This window comes from Acomys russatus, chromosome 22 (assembly GCF_903995435.1).
Source record: "Acomys russatus chromosome 22, mAcoRus1.1, whole genome shotgun sequence".
NCBI classification, from domain to species: Eukaryota; Metazoa; Chordata; class Mammalia; order Rodentia; family Muridae; genus Acomys; species Acomys russatus.
In genome coordinates this window covers 53454376-53474502 of record NC_067158.1, presented here as the reverse complement: position 1 = coordinate 53474502, position 20127 = coordinate 53454376, and the positions used below count along the sequence as shown (strand labels likewise).

The 20127-nt window shown below is 45.8% G+C and overlaps 1 protein-coding gene across 1 annotated transcript in view; it reads right to left on the bottom strand.

The window, feature by feature from the left end:
- Klhl5 (kelch like family member 5) overlaps window positions 1-20127 on the bottom strand; it is a 51198-nt gene that overhangs the window by 13787 nt on the left and 17284 nt on the right. Inside the window, exons 5-10 of the mRNA XM_051165003.1 lie at window positions 18214-18426; window positions 10019-10205; window positions 6588-6812; window positions 3504-3666; window positions 1809-2021; window positions 272-443 (exon numbers count right to left, since the gene is read on the bottom strand). Coding sequence (XP_051020960.1) covers window positions 272-443; window positions 1809-2021; window positions 3504-3666; window positions 6588-6812; window positions 10019-10205; window positions 18214-18426 — 1173 coding nt within the window. The remainder of the gene's footprint in view (window positions 1-271; window positions 444-1808; window positions 2022-3503; window positions 3667-6587; window positions 6813-10018; window positions 10206-18213; window positions 18427-20127) is intronic.

Here is a 20127-nt window from a genome sequence, read left to right as displayed (position 1 = left end):
TGTGATACATGTCCACGTTGGGTAAAGTTGAGTGGGTCTTATCAAAAGAATTGTTTTTTTTTTTTTTTTTTTTTTCGAGACAGGGTTTCTCTGTGTAGCCTTGGCCATCCTGGACTCACTTTGTAGACCAGGCTGGCCTCGAACTCACAGCGATCCACCTGCCTCTGCCTCCCGAGTGCTGGGATTAAAGGCGTGCGCCACCACGCCCGGCTCAAAAGAATTGTTTTTACAATGAGAGAGAGGTGATATCATGAGAAGCGAAACGGCATACCTGGGTCCATTCATTTGTCTGGGGGTCATAAGCTTCCACTATGTTCAGGTAGGTCTGTCCGTCATAGCCCCCAACAGCATACAGCTTGTCACCAAGCAAGCAGACCCCCACCGCGTCCCTGCTAATGCTCATAGACGCCACTGCGGTCCACATGTCTGTTTTGGGATCATATCTGAAAAAATATTTTACAGCTGGAGTTGACATTGCTCTTGAAATGTTTTGTGTACAAACACTTGTCTTTCAAGTTTAGTTTCTGTCTTATCTGTGATATAAATATGTCGAACACATTTTAGAGAAAAAGATCAGAATTTTCCTAAAAGACATCTAACTTACAGTGTTATAGATTCATTTAGTAGATAGAGCACACTTAAGAACTCAACATAAATATGAAAGTAAAACTGTCTCAAGGCTTCAGTGTCCCCACTGGAAATGTGAGCAAAGCAATATATTAAGCTCTGTGCAAGATGACCAAAATTCCCAGTTATGGGAGCTGCCCGTTTTTTTTTTTTTTGCTCTTTTAAAACTAGAACTGCTCAATGGTGTCATTTAAAGGGGAGACAGTTCATGCTAACACGCCGTATGTTCCGATGGTTCTTGCATAGCGTCAACCAACACCTGTCCTTTTCTTGGTGTAATTAATCACACTAACGATTCCTGGGTTTCCTTCCTGGATGATGCCATGAGCAGAGTTGGGGTTCCCTTCCCCCACCGCAGGTGATGCGGTGCAGCTGTGACTTAACTGTCTTCTGCAACAACGCAGGTCTGCTTGTGGATCGTGACTGTCGTGTCATCCGCAAGCCTGGATTTTAAGGCTGACCACCCTTGTTGTCATTTACAGTTTACTAAGTAAATCATTCTAACCTCAAAATCGAGCCATTCTCCCTCTCGGGTACTCCTGATTTCACGTTCCTCCTTAAGATCTAAGATCCTTACTAAGCCCAGCGCTCTATGTGACCTGCTGCACTGACTCTGTCTTCTCCCCTGGCATGCATACCACATGCAGACCCACCCTGCCACTCAAGTCTTCAGTGCTGTTAGGTTCTCTGGCGGCCGAAAGGCTCAGTTTCTTATGACCAATGTGAATGACTTGGTTAAACCTTTAAGACTCGTAAGAGCTTCGCCTTTTTCTTTATCATCTTCAACTATTTCATTGTACATCAAAATGGGCCAGACACGCGCCTATCCTTGCCACTTCTGTGTGCCTTCCAGCCCTAACTCACTCTTTCTGAGGTTCATCAAGCTCCTTTACTTTTCTGGTGAGGGCCGGAGTGCAGCACAAAACAGCTAAACAACAAATGCTTGTCTCAATGGATGCCATTATATGCTCATTCCCAAGACAACAATATGAGGAGACAGGAATCCAAGCAGGCAGTTGGGAGACAGGCAGAGAGATGGCCGGAGAGGACGGTCCAGAGTTCACAGAACTGTGCAGAGACTGTGCTGCAAGTGATGGACGCTCACTACGACTTATGACCTTTTCTGGAAGTGTGCCAAACTATTTTTTGCTTGTTCTTAGTTTTCCTTCACAAGAAATTACCTCTCCACACAGTCTGAAAGTCTGGAAGTCAAGTTGGATGTGGGAGCATCGTGCCCCCCAATGGCATACAGCAGTCCATTCCAGGTTGTCACTCCTACGCCACCTCTCCTTTTTGACATCTGGGCACACAGTGTCCATTTATTGGTGTGAGGATCAAAGCATTCTACCGACTTGAGACAAGAGCTCCCATCGCGACCACCAACTGCATACAGCCTGTAAAAAGGACAAATGAAGTGACGGAGAGGAACCAGTGCTGTGAGCACGCTGACCACAGAGGCCATTCCTATGGTAGTCCACTGGCTGTGAGGTGCCATCGATGATGCAACATGCTAAAGACGTGAAGAAAGAAGACGTGCTGCCAATACAGTGATGCCCACAATGCCCACCTAAGAATGACGCTCACTTCTCTGCCCACTAGGCTCTTACAACACTAACACAAAAGACTTAGCAAATTGCTCCTGAGGAAATAAAAGCTTGGGCATAAGTAGAAAAACATTTACTAGTATTCCCTACTCCTGTTTGGCTTTTGAGCCAGGGTCTCACTGTGTAGCCCTGGCTGCCCTAGGACCCATTATATAGACCAGGCGTGCCTCAAACTCCTAGCTCTGCCTCCTGAGTGTTGGGATTAAGGGTGCGTGGCCATACCACCCATCATCTTGTTTTTCTTATATCACAATTCCACAGGTGTCGATTTGAACCTTCTCTCCCCTCTTTCTGTAAGTGATAACATGAAAGCAATAAAACAAAGAAATTAATGAAACAACCAAGGGTTTTATTCTATGGTGGAAAAAACGGTTAAAAGGTTTGTATTTAGTCCTCATACAATTGAGAGCTGTGACCCTGTATAAACCTGTTTATTTATAGCAGACAAGGGGTAAGCAAATGCCTTTTCTTAAATCCATTCTGGGGTCACCAGTCTACCAAGAGAAGAAAGAAGAGACACAAAAATAAAGATAATGCAGTGAAAATGATGGAGAGAATTTTTTTAGGAAAGTATTGAGAGATCACAGTATTTTAAGTTTTAAATTTATGTATCAATTTTTTCATTTTTCATATATGTGTATATGCATGTTTTTGTAAATGTGTGGGCACAGAGGTTTGTCAGCACACATACATGTGCACGTGTGTGCCTGTGGAGCCTGAGGTTAATGTCAGGTATCATCTTCCTTTGCTCCTCTACCTTATCCACCAAGGCAAGTCTCTCAATCAAACCTAGAGCTCCTGGATATGGCTAGCTTTGCGAGGCAGCTTGCTTCAGTGACACCCTTCTCTGTCTTTCCAGGCTGGACTGGCAGGTGGGCTGTCATACCCATCTGATGACAGGTGGGCTGCCGTGCCCATCTGATGTTCGTATGGGTCTGAGGAACCTCATGCTTATTCAGCAAGTGCTTTAATGGCAAATATCTCCCCAGCCCACTGCAGTTCTTTAAAAAAAAGCATAATTTTGAAGGTAGTTAAGCCATTAGATTATTGCTGAACAATTTAATATAGGATATTTATATTAAGCTTATTTACTCCAAAGTAGAAATGTGTGGTCCCTGCATATTAGAATGAAAGCCCCACTGAGTTATGAGCAATTAGGGCTACTGTGGACAGAAGTCACTGGGAAGGTTCTGGTAACTCACTGAAGTACCCCTCTGGCAATAATAAATTTGGTTTACTGTGACTGAGATAGGATGTCAAATGTCTCCTTACTTTCCACTTAGTACTGCCACACCTACTGTGCTCCTGGGGGTGGACATAGTGGCAACAAAATTCCACTGGCGAGCCTGAGGGTCCCAGCGCTCCACTGTGTTCAGATAGCTCCAGCCATCATGCCCTCCTACGGCGTACATGGGCCCTTCCAGTACAGCCACACCTGCAGGTGGACAGGAGAGGGAGGAATGGAAGACTTACTCAAAACTCATATTTAATCAAAATGTAAGTACAATAAATCTGAAACATGCAATCGTAACTATCATAAACGTGGGCTATAGCCACTGGTGTTCCTCAGGGACATCTGAGGAAAGTGGGGCTGACACAGCATCGGAATTCTTTTCCTGGAGTTTAGAGATACAACAGTGCAGAGTTATTTTAAAGCTCTGCTGGGTGCACATACTGCTGTCACTAAGACATTCTTCAACACTCAGGGTCATCATTCTTTCTCCTCTAGAACCTCAGCATCCTAGGTGTTACTGCCGCTGGGTGTGGCCTTGTATTTATTGGCATCATCATCAGGGAACAGAGTCAGAACCATTTATTAATTTATTCAGCAAACATCTCTTCAGTTTCTACTAAGTTACAGGCACTCCACCGACCACAGCAGGCAGGGCCCCTGCCCTTCTGGACCAACACTATGGTTTACAGGACACAGATATGAAATACATATCAGGTTGTGCCAACTTAAACAGTGGAGCAGTTAAAGCAAGGGCAGAGAGAGCCAAGGAACACCTGTGTGACGAGGTGACATGAAAAGAAGCATCAATGCTACAGAAGACTGTGTACAGAGTAAGAGGTGCAGCTCAGCGACAATGTGCTGGGGGACCGAAGTGTCTATTTGGCTGATCAGGGAACTAACTGGAGGGGAGAGAAGATGAAGGAGTCAGAAGTGATGCTTCTGACCTCATCCCTCATAAGGATTTAGGTTTTATTCTGAAGGATAGAGGCTCGGCCAAGGATTCCTTGCTTTTTCACTATGTAAACTAGGCTGCTCTCACACTCACGATCTTTCTTTCTCTACTTCCCAAGTGATGGAATTACAGGCGTGCGCCACCACATCTTGGCTTAGTAGAGAATTTTAAAAGAAAGATTTATTTATTTAATGTATATGAGGCTGTCTGCTTAAGTGCCTGCAGGTCAGAAGAGGGCACTGGATCCCATTATACATGGTTTGGAGATGCCACGTGGTTTCTGGGAATTGAACTCAGGTCCTCTGGAAGAGCAGTATGTACTCTTAGCTTCCGAGCCATCTCCCCAGCCGCAGAACTGTGGGTTTTAAAGAAGGACATGGGGTGAGATAGGAGCTCATCTTGTGGAACCCCTGGGCCTCTGATACCTTCTTGACCCCCACCACGCCAATCTCTATTCCCAGACAGTTTTCATTTCTGGGTGCTGGCTTTGAGGGCGGCCTTTACTCTACACCTGTCTTTTATTATGACCTATCCTGTACTTGATTGTAGCCATTTTAAACTTTCTCCAGGCTGTGATAGAGTGGCTTTGTGTGTTTTCCAGCGTGGCCCTGCAGCTCCTCTTAGACAAAGGGGCGGGGCGGGTGTCTTGCTCCACTGGGGAGTCTGGGTTGACCATGGCTTCTTTTGCCAGTGAGACAAGAGTAAACACGATGCAAGCACAGGTGTGAGAATCTGCCCTGTGGCCCACCTTCTCTCTCTGCTTTTGCTTCCCTGTGATGCTGCCACACACATAGATGAAACTGTCCTACACCATCCAGCCCACACAGATCAATGAAAATCCATCCGAGAGAATCCAAAGCACCAGAGCCCATCCACAACAGCCAAAGCCAAAATGACTGGCTGAGCCACAAGCCTGCAGCTGCATTAAAAATGCATCATTGTTTTATGCCAGCTGTGGCAGTCCAGGTCTGCAGTCTCAGCACTGGAGAGGGGGAGGCAAGAGATTAGGAATGCAAGGCTAGCCTCAGCTACACGTGGACTTCAGGCCACCCTGGACTTTATGAGCCCCTGTCTCAAAACAAAGCTACAACAAAAGCTTCTAAGCTGTGGAGTGGTGTGTTAAGCAGCAGAAGCTGGTGGTCCCGATGCATTTCAAACCCTATGATATCCCTGCACTTCTCCACTCGGACCCAGCAAACATCCTCATGTTTTACTAGAGAAAATGGAGTTCCCTAAAGTTACTTGTGCTCACTCACGCACCATCAATTCCCTCAGGGTGAAGAAAGTGCCTTCTGTTCTTTTCATTTCTGGGTGCTGGCTACTCTGGTGCGCAGTGGTATAAACAGAGCAAGGCGCACCCTACACGTGCTGAACTCAGCCTCGCTTTCTCTGCTTTTCATCTTTCACATTCTTTCTTGCTGCCCTTTCATACCTTTTCCAGACTGTGATAAGTTGACAATCCAGCCACAGATTCTTTCTCTGGCTTCGTGTTTTTCACAGTGTGGCACTGCAGGACAGTGGACACGTGGTTTTAGGCAACGTCTGCTCAGGGCGTTACATGACGGGAGAGAGAGCGAAACGAGGCGCTGGAGAAGCCATGCGGTGTTAGGACCGCTGGCCGTTCCTCTAGAGGACTGGGGCTCAATGCCCAGCACCCATGTGGTAGCTCACAACCGTTTCTAACTCCAGTTCTGGGTGATCCACCACCCTGCACTGCATACAAGTGGTACACACATACATTCAGATAAACACTCGTACACATTAAAAAAAAAAAGAAAGAATAAAAAGAAATGTCTGTACTATGTTCAATTTGGGGATATGTGTGAATTCATTCACTTCTGCTTAGAAGCCATAACACATACATATATACATGCATACATACTATTATCATTATTTTTCTTATATATGGAAATTAAAATGCTGGTTTTAATGAGTATTTTAACTAGGCTACATAATATCAATTGCTAACACAAAACATAAATGTAAGGGCACAGCTTGTCAGGCCCCATGCTTTCCCCTGTACAAGCTGTTGCACACTTACGTAAGCACTTGTGTTCTGCTTTCTGCTTCTCAGCTATGAGGGATGCCTGGCAACTGATGTTGGCTGCACCCACACACTGGTCTCCTGCCTGACCTATGGCTCTCTAAGCAGGTCTGCGGATACACGTACCGAGCCCATGCCTATGCGTGGACATAGGTGGCATCACACTCCAGGTTTTTGTTTTGGGGTTGTAGCACTCCACGGTGTTGAGAGTCTTCAGCCCGTCTCGCCCTCCAACCACGTACAGCTTGTCATCCAGCACCACGACGCCGAACTGTAGCCTCCTCCCGTTCATGTTTGCAACAGGCGTCCACATGTTTGTGCGGAGATCATACTTCTCAATGCTGGTTGCTCCTGATAGTAACAAAGAGAGTTATGGGACCATACGTTCCGCCAAAACTATGTTACATACACAGAAGTAGGATTTTATCTTGTGTGTATGGTGTCCATGTATGTTCTCATGTGTGTGTGTGCACATGCGCACGCATGCATATAGTGGTCAGAGGCTGATGTGTGTATTGTCCTCTATCGCTCTCCATCAGGTTTTCCAGAGGTTTCTCGCTGAACCTGGAACTCACTGTTTTGGTTAGGCTGGCTGGCTAGGGAGCTCCAGAGACCCACCTGTCTGCCTCCCCAGCACTTGGCTTACACAAGTGTGCCAGGTCTGTACAGGGGCTCTGAGGATCTGAACTCAGGTCCTCTGGCTTGCAATGGAGAAGCACTTTACCACTGGAATCATCTTTCTAGCCCCAAAGTATAAAGGCTCTTATTGGCATCCATAGGCAACACTGCTACTCCACCTTAAGACGCTCCTGCAGCATGGCCCTGGCCCACCCTGTGACCATGACCAGTTCTCCTATCATTCTACCAGGCATACTCCAGGCCCCAGCACTGAAGGGTGCAGCAGGAAGGGTCTCTTCAAAGAGGAGGAGGAGACAGCCACAGTGGGGGGAGGAGATGCAGGGGAGCTGAGTGTCTTGGAAGCCAGAGGTACGAAGGTTTAGGGCTGTTAGTTAGCTAACAATATTAAATGCACAGAGAGGGACAAATAAAACATAGAGCAGAGGATGCCACTGCTTGGAGGACACTGAGGACTTTGAGAGTGGCTGAGATGCTGTGAGGAGATGCAGGCAGGAGCTCCACTGGAGGTGATCCAAGAAGTTTGGCCACAGTGCCAACAGGGCTCCTAGACAGTCAAAGGCGGCTCTGTTTCTTTTAAGGTCTAGATTGTTGGGCTGCTTTATAGATGTTAATGGAAAGGGCTGAGTCGAGAGGAAGGAAACTGATGACAGAGATAAAGGAGACAATTATTACTTGAAGTTCTGGAGGCAGGAGGAAAGAACAGTGACAACAAAATGGGTGGAGCTGACTCCCATAGAAGGGGGGGGGGGGCAGGCAGGGTCCACAGCAAGGAGGAAGGACAAAGGTTATCTGGGAGCCAGATTGCCAGGCTGTGGGGAGTGAAGGGGCTACTACCCATGGGCTCTACTTCTGGAAAATTCCAGAACTCTTTTGCTTGCTTCAACATGGGGGACCAGTGGGAATATAGGAAAACAAAAGAGCACGTTGCCCTTATTAAAAATAAAAATAAAATCCAACTTCCAGTCATGTAGGGTTTGAGTCCTTTGTCTCTCTAAGCTGCTAACTGACAGCCAGTTCTGGTCCTATCAGGACCCGCCACACTGAACACATGCTGCACAGTATTGTAGCATTAGCCCATCAGGGCTAGTGCTGCTGAGGACTTCCAAAGTCAGGAACAGCTATGTTCTACTATATTTTTTTATAGTTGCTGTTTTTTCTTTACCCTACATACACAATCCTCAGCTCCCTGAGAGTGACACCAAGTCTCTTTCTGTCTTTGTATTCTCACAGCACCAAATAGAATAAATACTAGCTGGTAAAGTATTTTTGAATTTGCATAATCCTTCTTTATAATTTTTGGCATAATGATATTTATTTATATGCTTAGATTCCATATGTGTAAACTATCAAGGGAGGGGCAGCATCCACAGAAGGAGGAGCTATAGGTCACTTGGGGGCCAGACTATGGGGAGGGAGGGAGTTCCTGCCCATGGGTAACTTGATTCTTCACTCCAGTCATAACCTTAAAGTATTACATCAAATAAATCAAAATAAAAATTGCCTTCCATCAAATAAAAATCTTTTTTCATTGATCAATTTTCAAACTAGTTTTTCCTTTTGAATCTTACATTTCTTCTTTTAGACCCAGTTTATGAAATAGTAGGTTTTGTTATAACTTGGAAACTCAAAATTTAAACATCTAAAATAATAAAACAAATATATATCTTTCAGCTTGTATGTGTTGGGGGTGGCTGGAGAAATGGTACAGTGGTTAAGAGCACTGGCTGCTTTTTCAGAGGACCTGGGTTTAATTCCTAGCACCCACATGCAGCAGTTGGCGGGTGGGGTACCTACTGCCCTCTTCTGGCTTCCACAGGCACTGCATGCATACGGTGCACAGATGTTTATGCAGGGCACCGCGGGCTACTGCTCAACCACTGAGTCATCTCTCCAGCCCCTAAAGTCTGAACTGAAATTTGAAATATATTCTATGGTACTGGCATTTTGTTGTTGTTGTTTTGAGACAGGGTTTCTCTGTTTAGAGAACCCTGGACTTTGCAGAGCAGGCTGGCCTCCAACCCACAGAGATCCACCTGCCTCTGCCTCCCTGAGTGCTGAGATTAAAGGCGTGCGCCACCACATCCAACCGGCACTGGCATTTTTAAATAGTAGAGACAGATAAGTTATTCTGTAGAATGCCTCCCAGTTTGGACCTGCGCTTTCCGCAAGACAAGGGTGTGCTGCTGACTTCTGGAGAGTGGTGGGTCCTATCAGCACGCGCTGTTTGGTCTCATCACGGGCAGTGATGAGCTTTGGCCCCTTGGTTAAGTGTTGGGTCAGTGTCAGTACTTGTAAAGACACCATTTTACCTCTTGTAACAATCAAGTTGGGGAATAAAGGTTCCAAAATCTGAAACTTTTCGAGTGTCATATCTTCTTCAATATTTTCTGATTTTCAGATGTGAGATGTTGCATTTTGGTGGCTACCAAATGGTTAATCTCCTCTCCCCCCACAAGCCTACGTGTGTGTGTGTGTGTGTGTGTGATTGAACTCAGCATGCACCATGCATGTGAAGTGAGTGCTCTCACTAAGCTAGCTTCCTAGCCCAAACGAAATGACTATTTTTTCCTAATCTCATCTTTCTTTCCACACAGGTTGGCACTCTACTGAAAGAAACAGCTTTCCTCTCTTTTTTTTTGTGTCAGTCTGGAGATTTTGATTTTATGTTATCTTTATTTACCATAACCACTTACTTTGATGCTCAAATTACTTTAGACTCAATCTCCCAACAAGATGTTTTTCCTATGGTTTAACCTGCCCCCCCTCCCTATTCCTTGAATACTTTCTGGCACTAGAGTGTTTTCTGGGTCCATCTTTTCCTGTCCTTGTCCCTCTCCCTCAACCAGCCATTTCTCCCCAGGGCCTCTTGGTAGTCTTAATTATTACCCTGTTCCTCTAGATCAAAGATCACTCAGTACCCTTTGTGGAGTCCATTCCTCCAACTGCAAACAATGTCCCAACAGTTGACTTCCGAGGTTTTGTCCGAGGACTCTGCAACATGGGTCGCCTCTCAGGTAATAAGTGGTACTTCATTGCTTCCATAATGAGTTTCTGACATTCTATGTCATCCCGAAAGAGTGCATTGTTTTCCATGTCTGCCAGGAACTAGAAAAGAGCAGTGAGGACATATGAGATGGCCTTTGTGATGTGTTACTGTGGTCTACAGACCTTCTTGTTTCTAGGGTTCCCCCCCCCCCCACCGACACACACACAGGGTCTTGCTACGTGGCTCTGGTTGAGCCTAAACTCATGATGTAGACCAGGCTAGCCTTGAACTCCCCCTCCTTCAGCTGCTCACGTACTGAAATACAGGCAGGAGCCACCACCACAGGCTTATGAGTGCCTCTGCCTCACGGCACAGGGAGTAAAGGTGGACATCACTCTCCCCTGCCCTGTTGTGTTGTTTCTGAGCAGGAACTTATACAGACTGGCCTTGAACTCAGTATGTGGCCCAGGTCCTCCTGCCTCTGCCTCACAGGTGCTGAGTGAGCCAACAGGCAGGAGCTGCCGCGGCCAGATGAGTGCTGCCTTTCCAGCATGCTCTTAAGTCTGACATCTTCAGACTCTCCTCAGCAAGCTTCATGGTTTCCTTGGATATTGGAGACTTAGTTTTCCATGTTAATTTAAGACAGTGTCATCTAGCTCGCTCTCATTATCTTGAATCTCTTGGCTTTTTGGTGGGAGCTGTGCTAAATTCTTTTATTAATTATAGAGAATATACATTTTGTGATCTTAGGTCTTTCTATCAAAAGGCCTTCTCACTTGTATAACTTTCCTTTCTGGCTTTGCATTCATTTTATTAAATCTATTCTTATATATGAAGTTATTTTTATTGCCATTTTACTTTTTTAAGCTTTCATTTTTAAAGATGTTTTGCTGGAGAAGAAAAACAACCTACTCAGCACTGCACTTGTGTGAACCTGGTGCTGTAGCGCACTCACTGCGCTCCAGCTGTTACACAGCCCTCACCCTCAAACAGGAACGGCAGGGCCTCTTTTCCTCGGTGGGCATCAGCTATTTCAGCTTATGGCCTTATCACATTGTGCAAACCTTCAGCGTAACAGTAAACGACTGGGTAACGTGGAGCCCTGTGCTTCTGGTTGAGCTGAGGTGCTGCTAGTGCTTTTCTACATCACACAGTGGTTACCACAGCGCTGCGTGGCCCATTTTTACCTAAGCTGCCTTCTTTTCTCCCTACTTTAGTGTTTCAAATTAAGAACTGTTGCCAAGTTTTGATAAAATACTTTTCACACATCTATTGATAAGATCATATAAACTTTTCCTTTTAAGCTAGTGATGTGACAATTCCCTTGATAGAGTCCCAATAAATGTTCTTTTCTTGTTGTTCTTGGAAAAAAATTTCCATGGCATAGTGTATTACCCTTTAAAGCACAGTGTATACCATACTCTACTAATTACCCTGTAAAGCATGGACTACATACCACACTCAGTCCAATTAGATGACTTTTAGTACCTGTTCCAAGTGGAAAGGTCTGGATCATTTCTTTCACCTCAGGTAGATCCAAGTTCTAGTTAACTGCCATGTCCATGCCGCCTCCTGCCCCAAACATTAATCTATCATACAAATTTGCCTTGTCTATGTATTTTATATAAACAAAATCATACATGCCCTCTATCTATGACTTGCTCACTTTATTCAGCATATTCTTTAGGCTTGCCCATGTTGTATCATGCGCCAGTCTTGCTTCTTTGCTGTTGAGTAATATTCTCCTGACTGGCTCTACCTCTCTGTACACCCAGCAGCTGATGAGCTCTTGGCTTGTTTCCCGTATGGACCAACTATAAACAAAGCTGCTAAGAAAGTTGTGTGCATATCACACGATTGTGTGGATGTATTTTGATTTCTCTTGTGTAGATAACTAGGTAAAATTGTCTTTAACTTAAAAGAAACCTCAAAATTTCTTTACAAAGCATCTCTACCACACCCCCGGCCCCACTAGTACCTTGTGAGGTTTCGGTTTCCGCACGCCCTCACCAACCATCTCCATTTCAGCCAGCTGGGTAAGTAGAAAGTGGGGTTTATTTTGCATTTCCTTAATGGCTAATAATGCTGAGAATATGTCCAGGCTTTGGTAACTGAAGGGAGCCAAAGTTTTCAGCAAAGGTCACCATAAAACAGCTGTGGCATTTGGTAAGCATGTATCATAAGCCAAAGGCAAAATAACCGCAGTAAGACACAGGGCTCATGACCTTGGCCACTTTCCCCCCATGCACACAAAACATAAACTTACCACAGAAGCCATTGGAGGACATGCATTGCATTGCCTTACTTAGATTAATGTTAGTGTTTGTATTATTTCTGATGTAATTACCCAAGTGCTTTCTAAATAAAAATAAACGTGAAATAAAATGTAGGAAGCAAAGTCTCAGGAGATATTATAGTAACTGAAATTTGAAGTAAAACATATTTCTTAGCATGCTGATAGCTTCTGTAGTTTATTAAAAATGATATTAGTTAAATTTAAGTAAAGAAGTGAGAATAGAAAAATTATAAAGCAATTAATTCAAGAACAACATTAATCAAGTATTAGTGTAGCAGGTAACTATTGTTCAGGAAATTATAATGATTGACTAAACTATAAGACATTGATTCTAATACATTCTTGCATTTTTATGAATTCCAAATGCCTTGTCTGCCATAAACAATAGCAAACCATTAAAATAAAAGCATTTGGAAAAGACAGACACTTTGATTGTGTAGATTCTTATCTTCACTCTTATATTTGTTTGGCATGACTTTTTCTCTAACACTGTCCCCGCAGAAGACATACAGAATGAGAACGACTTATCCACATTGCATAAAACTTGATCAACTCTAAAGTCTATCTTCCCTGCAGTGTCAATCGCTGTGCTTCTTCTTTCTTGGATTTGAGTCAGTTTTTAGCAGAACTCCAGGCAAGGGTAAACTAAGTGACCACAAACACTTCCTCTTTTGATTATTCAGTTTCTTTGGAATGTCATTGTGAAACCATCACCTGGGAGACGGGGAATGGCTCTGCTGGTAAAATCCTGCCACACAAGCATGAACTTGAATTCAGAACTCCAGTTCCCACACAGCAGTAAGGGACCAGGGCATGCATGGGTGGCCAGCCAGTCTAGCCATAATGAGCTCCAGATTCAGTAACAGACCCTGCTGGGTGTGGTGGCGCAAGCCTTTAACCCCAGCACTCGAGGCAGAGGCAGGTGGATCACCTGAGTTCCAGGCCAGCCTGGTCTACAGAGTGAGTCCATGGCAACCAGGCCCATCACAGAGAAACCTGTCTCAAAAAACCAAAAACAAACCAAAATAACAACAACAGGGGCCTTTGTGCTCATGAGCTAACAGCACCTATGGCTGCCTGCATAAGACCTGTGCAAGATCACGCCTGCTGACACTCCAGCATGGATGAGGAGGGGCCCATGTGCTGAAGGACTTTGGCAAGTGATAGTCACTGAGGGAGGCACAGTCAGTCTTCTCCATCCATGTGGAGTACAGGAGAGTGCCCATGCTCCAGTGCACAGATGGCTGCACCAACTGTACCAACGTTTGTGTGTGTGCATGTGCGCACACATGTGTATGGTGTGCGTGGTCCTTGAGGAGTTGGAGGGTATATAGGAAGTTACCAAAGGAATGTGTGTGTTTGGGGGAGTAACTACGTGTTGCAATACAGCAACTTAGTATTCTTATTTTAAGAAAACACAGCTCAGAGAGGTGAAGTAACTGCTGACATTGTGCAGGGCACTGTAGCCAATCAGTGGTGTTTGCTCCTCCATTCCCACCACTCATCTTGGACAAGGGGTCCAAACCTGAGAGTGCACCCAAATCAGTACAAGGCCTGTTAAATCACAGGCTTCTAGGGCCCATCTCATATGGTTATGAGATGAGGCCCAGTTATTATTTGCATTTTAAAGGGTACATAGACATTACTGATCCTATACTTTGGGAACCACTGGGCTAACTAACCTCCTTATCTGTGTTCTGTGTAGCATGTAATGACATAGCACTGGGTCATGGAGCCAAATTCTGGTGACTCTCCAGTCACTAGGCAAGGTTAGTAACAGCCACTAACTCAGTACCCCTATAGTCCACCCCAGCCACTAACTCAGTGCCCCTACAGTCCACCCCAGCCACTAACTCAGTGCCCCTATAGTCCACTCAGCCACTAACTCAGTGCCCCTATAGTCCACCCCAGCCACTAACTCAGTGCCCCTACAGTCCACTCAGCCACTAACTCAGGGCCCCTATAGTCCACCCCAGCCACTAACTCAGGGCCCCTATAGTCCACCTCAGCCACTAACTCAGTGCCCCTATAGTCCACCCCAGCCACTAACTCAGTGCCCCTATAGTCCACCCCAGCCCCTAACTCAGTGCCCCCATAGTCCACCCCAGCCACTAACTCAGTGTCCCTACAGTCCCACCCCAGCCCCTAACTCAGTGGCCACCCATAGTCCACCCCAGCCCCTAACTCAGTGCCCGCATCGTCCACCCCAGCCCCTAACTCAGTGCCCGTACAGTCCACCCCAGCCCCTAACTCAGTGCCCCCATCATCCACCCCAGCCACTAACTCAGTACCCCTATAGTCCACCCCAGCCACTAACTCAGTGCCCCATAGTCCACCCCAGCCACTAACTCAGTGCCCCTACAGTCCACTCAGCCACTAACTCAGTGCCCCTATAGTCCACCCCAGCCACTAACTCAGTGCCCCTACAGTACACCCCAGCCACTAACTCAGTGCCCCTACAGTCCACTCAGCCACTAACTCAGTGCCCCTATAGTCCACCCCAGCCACTAACTCAGTGCCCCTACAGTCCACCCCAGCACTAACTCAGTGCCCCTATAGTCCACCTCAGCCACTAAATCAGCTGCCATTTATAGTCCATCAGCCACTGACTCAGTGCCCCTATAGTCCACCCCAGCCACTAACTCAGTGCCCTACAGTCCACCCAGCCACTAACTCAGTGTCCACCCCAGCCACTAACTCAGTGCCCCTACAGTACACCCCAGCCACTAACTCAGTGCCCCCATCATCCACCCCAGCCACGAACTCAGTGCTCCCATAGTCCACCCCAGCCACTAACTCAGTGCCCCTACAGTCTACCCCAGCTACTAATTCAGTGCCCCATAGTCCACCCCAGCCACTAACTCAGTGCCCCTACAGTCCACCCCAGCCACTAACTCAGTGCCCCTATAGTCCACCCCAGCCACTAACTCAGTGCCCCATAGTCCACCCCAGCCACTAACTCAGTGACCCTACAGTCCACCCCAGCCACTAACTCAGTGCCCCCATAGTCCACCCCAGCCACTAACTCAGTGCCCCCATAGTCTACCCTAGCCACTAACTCAGTGCCCCCATCATCCACCCCAGCCACTAACTCAGTGCCCCATAGTCCACCCCAGCCACTAACTCAGTGCCCCTACAGTCCACCCCAGCCACTAACTCAGTGCCCCATAGTCCACCCCAGCCACTAACTCAGTGCCCCATAGTCCACCCCAGCCACTAACTCAGTGCCCATAGTCCCCCAAGCCCTATCCACCCCAGCCTACTCAGTGCCCATAGTCCACCCCAGCCACTAACTCAGTGCCCCATAGTCCACCCCAGCCACTAACTCAGTGCCCCATAGTCCACCCCAGCCACTAACTCAGTGCCCCTATAGTCCACCTCAGCCACTAACTCAGTGCCCCTATAGTCCACCTCAGCCACTAACTCAGTGCCCCATAGTCCACCCCAGCCACTAACTCAGTGCCCCATAGTCCACCCCAGCCACTAACTTAGTGCCCCATAGTCCACCCCAGCCACTAACTCAGTGCCCCTACAGTCCACCTCAGCCACTAACTCAGTGCCCCTACAGCCCACCCCAGTACTTCTGCACTCTCCCTGGCCAGAAGCATTCTTTTGCTTTGGGTTTGAACATGCTGGTAAGTTTTTCTCTTAATATTCTGAGGATTTAGGGCTTAAGGTGCAATTTGGGGAAAGTGAGTCTCCCATTCCTTTCCTCAGGCTACATCTTATCTTTTGTGCTACAGTCTTTGTCTCAAGTGACGTCACCTTCACTAACTGCATTCTACACTAAAGGTCGCTCCGGGCTGTCCTCACCCAGTCATTAAGTTTTGTCAGTTTCTGGTGATTTCTCTCTGGCACTGCCAGAGTGTCTTCTTCTCCTGGATGAAGTCTGACAGCTTTTCCAATGGGTTCCCAGTGTTGACCCGATTCATTCTCTGCACTGAATTTTTAGCTGCTGTCCTCAAACAGAATTATGCTATGCAGTTCCTATTAGAAAAGCCTTCCATCCTTCCTGTTGCTTTTAGGATAAAGTCCAAACTCCGTGGCATGACTAAAGGTTCTTCATGATCTGGCTCAATTTCCTTTCTAGCCTGACCTCTTGATGTAGCCCCTCTTTATTTTGGGGCTCTAGTCAAGTAACTGTTCTTCAAATCCCATAATGTATGTTTCACACCAGTGCACAGTCTGGTCTCTTTCCTGGACAAGCCCCTACTTTTGGTGGCTAACAAGATGACATTTAAGGACGGTCACTCTCGTTTTCTCTCTGCCATCATTTTGTTGTCGTTTTGATTTTTTTTTTTGGAGGGGAGATTCATTATTTTCACGCCATGTGCACTCACCTTTCACAGCCTCTTCTTATTACATTAAAACTACAACTAGCTTATATTCTGTTTCTTCTTTAACTTATGCCCTGCAATTTTATACATGGTGTGTTTGACGGACAGACTGGTCTGTGAAAAGGGCACAGAACTATACTTGGGTTCAAATCCTAGCTCTGGCTCTCAGAAGCTCCGTGCTAGTCAGTAGTGAAGGCGAGCAGGGCCGCAGCTGAGAAGGAGGGATGCATGTGAGCACCTGTGGTTCTGAACTTCTGGTTTTACTTTTGTTGGACTGATGCTTCTTTATAGCCCAGGTGTTGAACTAAGTGATTTCCTGCCTTTCAAGTTGAAGAATGCAGGGAAATGTCCTATCATGGGAGTGAGAGTTTTGAAGGTTGTGGGAAGCCCATCAGATCAGGAGTCCCCTTTAAACTGCAGACTGAACTGTGTGTTTCAGGTTATACAGGCTCTACTGAACATATAATAGGATTTTTCATGTTTTATTTTCCTTCATTCAGAAAAAACTAGGAAAGAATAATTGCTAGGAAGCAAGGGAGCTTTAAGTGCCCTCTTTAAATCTGACTTCAGGAGAAATCCTATCTTATGTTATTTTTCCTGAATTGCCATCCATTCCTGAAGTTCCACTTATAAACAGGGAGGGCCTGGCATGAGGCCTTGGCAGTGACTTTTGTCTTTGCTAGGCAGAGTGCAACAGTAACTTCCACTCACAATAGCCAGAAATGATGCACTGTCTGCAACATTAATACCAACAAAGCAACATGTGTAGCACTTTAAATAATAAGAAAAAAAGAAAGAGAAAAGAAGGGCAGGCCTGAGTCAGCAAGAGCTCTTACCTCTTCTGCTTTCAAGGCCTCTTTCTCTATTCAAAGCCTAAGATAGGCAGGAAAAAAAAAAATACTGGGGAAATTTCTATATACTCCGGTGAGAACCATACAAAGGAGAAAGTGTGAGAACCTGTGGTGACCGACAACCTGAGTGCACAGGCGAGAGGCGTCTTCACTCTGAAACGATGCATCATTTATAGAACATTTTGTTTCACTGGCTGCATTTCTCTAATCATAACCCTGAGACAGTCAACAAAGAGGCATCTCTACTTGATCAGAATCATGTCATCTCTGCTCACAGGTGGGCAGCCTGTGGCGTGTGCGTGTCCAAGTCACAAGTCAGGGCTTCAAGTGTCAGGGCACTCATCACAGGACCCAGGAGCCAGTGGGGACTTCACCAACATGTGACACTGAGTTGATCTAAAATTTCTGTTCTTATTACTAAGTTTCCTCTAGTTAGTACGATAGGTACAGTCCAATAAAACGCTAACTCAAAATCAAGAGTGCTTCTTAGTGGATGCAGCTTAGATAGCTCAACCCCCCAACTGCAGAGGCAGCGTTTTGTTAGTTTAGCATCTTTAACCTGTACCTTCCGCAGGGATACAGGTAGGAATTCTCTGACAGACTAGCCAAACAAGCACACCTGTGGATGAGTGCCCATTTTTACCTGTGGTGCAAGGAGAGGTAGCCTGATGTAAGCCAGAAGTCTACTGAGGTCCTTCCGCCTCTGCTCCAAATCATGCCGCACCCACGTAAGAAGGGCATTCAGGATGGTCTCCTCATTAGGAATGTTCATGTCGTCGCTGGCCAAGAGCTTCGCAATCTCACTGGCTGGGAGCAATACGAATTCCTGGTTTCTGATTACTTCCATGAAATGTTCCTAGAGGGGGAAAAGCAAATGAATGAGTTGTTCCTTTTAACGTGTTTATATGAAAGAAGCTATTTGTTGTTGTTTTTCGGGTCAGGGTTTCCCTGTGTGGCCTCTGCTGTCCTGGACTCACCCTGTAGACCAGGCTGGCCCGGAACTCAGAGATCCACCTGCCTCTGCCTCCTTGAGTGCTAGGACTAAAGGCGTGTACTATCATGCCCAGCAAAGCTAAATTTTTTTAATATTAGGTGTGTGTATTATTTATAGTATGTGTGTGAGTGGCTCAGTTGCAGCTCAGTAAAGTGGACCTATAACATTTATTTACTGCTTTGCTCAAATTAGAGAATAGTTTTGAGGAAAAAAAAAACCTGAAGTAAACAGCAAGGGGGAGAAGAAGCTCCAGGCTTGTGGTTGCTGGTGAGTTTAGCAGCAGCGCAGAGGCCTCCAGGCTGGCCAACTAAGACGCCTCTCGATTAGAGTCCTAGGCCCCACAAGGCATGGCACTTGTCCTGAAGGGTATTTTTATAACCGAAGTGGCCACTAATATTTTGTTCTGGGTTGCTTTGTTTTAAAGACAGGGTCTACCTGCGCAGCCCCGGCTGGCCTTTAACTTGCGTTCTTCACTCCTGGGATCACTGGTGTGTGCCACAACACATAGCTCGAAAGCATTCATTCCTGGGCTTTGTAGAAGACCACCCAGGATTTCGGAGCTACTCAGAAAACTCGAATCCCTTCCACTCTGATGTATACAGAGTTAGGTTGTTTTTAGCAAAAAGAACCAAAGCAAAATTGTTAGCCTAGCACATACTAGGAGCAGGATTTTAGACTGTCTGCCTGAGTCCTGACTGCATGCTAGAATCAAGCCCTCTGCGATTTGAAATGGGACACTAGCAATGCTCTCAGGTGTGAAATAACTTGTTTATCGTTATTATGTTAACTAATCTGGAGAGAAAGAAATCTTTTCTTGAAATCTTTTATTTCTATTTTTAAAATATGTGCATGCATGTGAGCCATCTGACATGGGTGCTGGGAAATAAATATGGCTCTCCTGCAAGAGCAGTGCACAACTGCGGAACCATTTCCCCAGCCTGAGAAGGAAACCTCACTTTCTCTGCTTGAAGTCTGCAAGCCTCAATGCATGGCTAGTTTACACCATGGATGTAAATGCAAATTCCATACATGTGATCCTGTAATGTTTCTTTTACACTTCTTAATGCACTCTGTCTCAGCATAAAGGGTTTTAGGAAAATAGCGAAAGCTGTTTAAATTAGAGCTAGAGATAAGGCCTATCAATAACTATTTCCCATATTAAAATGAGAATCACATTTTCAATTTAGCCTGTGGTAACCCAAGCGAGCTACTGACCTGAAATCTATCTTGGGCTGACGCTCCTTTCAGCAGTCTTAGGAGGAAAGCCATTCATGAATAATTAACTACATTCAATTGCTCCAATTCATCATGATTTGCTAAAAGATACCAGAATGAATCTACTTTATATGATTGATTATCATTTCCAGGAACATATTTTAATAAAATCTCAGTGCTGGAATGGCTTCAAGCACAATGGTGTACTCAATTGCAGACTGACATCATAAGATGATTTGGGAACACACAGCAAGAGCCAAAAGTTATCGAGAGTAGGCTGGGGCTGTAGCTCAGTAGTGAAGTGTTTGCCTGGCATGAGTGCGACCCAGGGTTCAATCCCACCTGGTA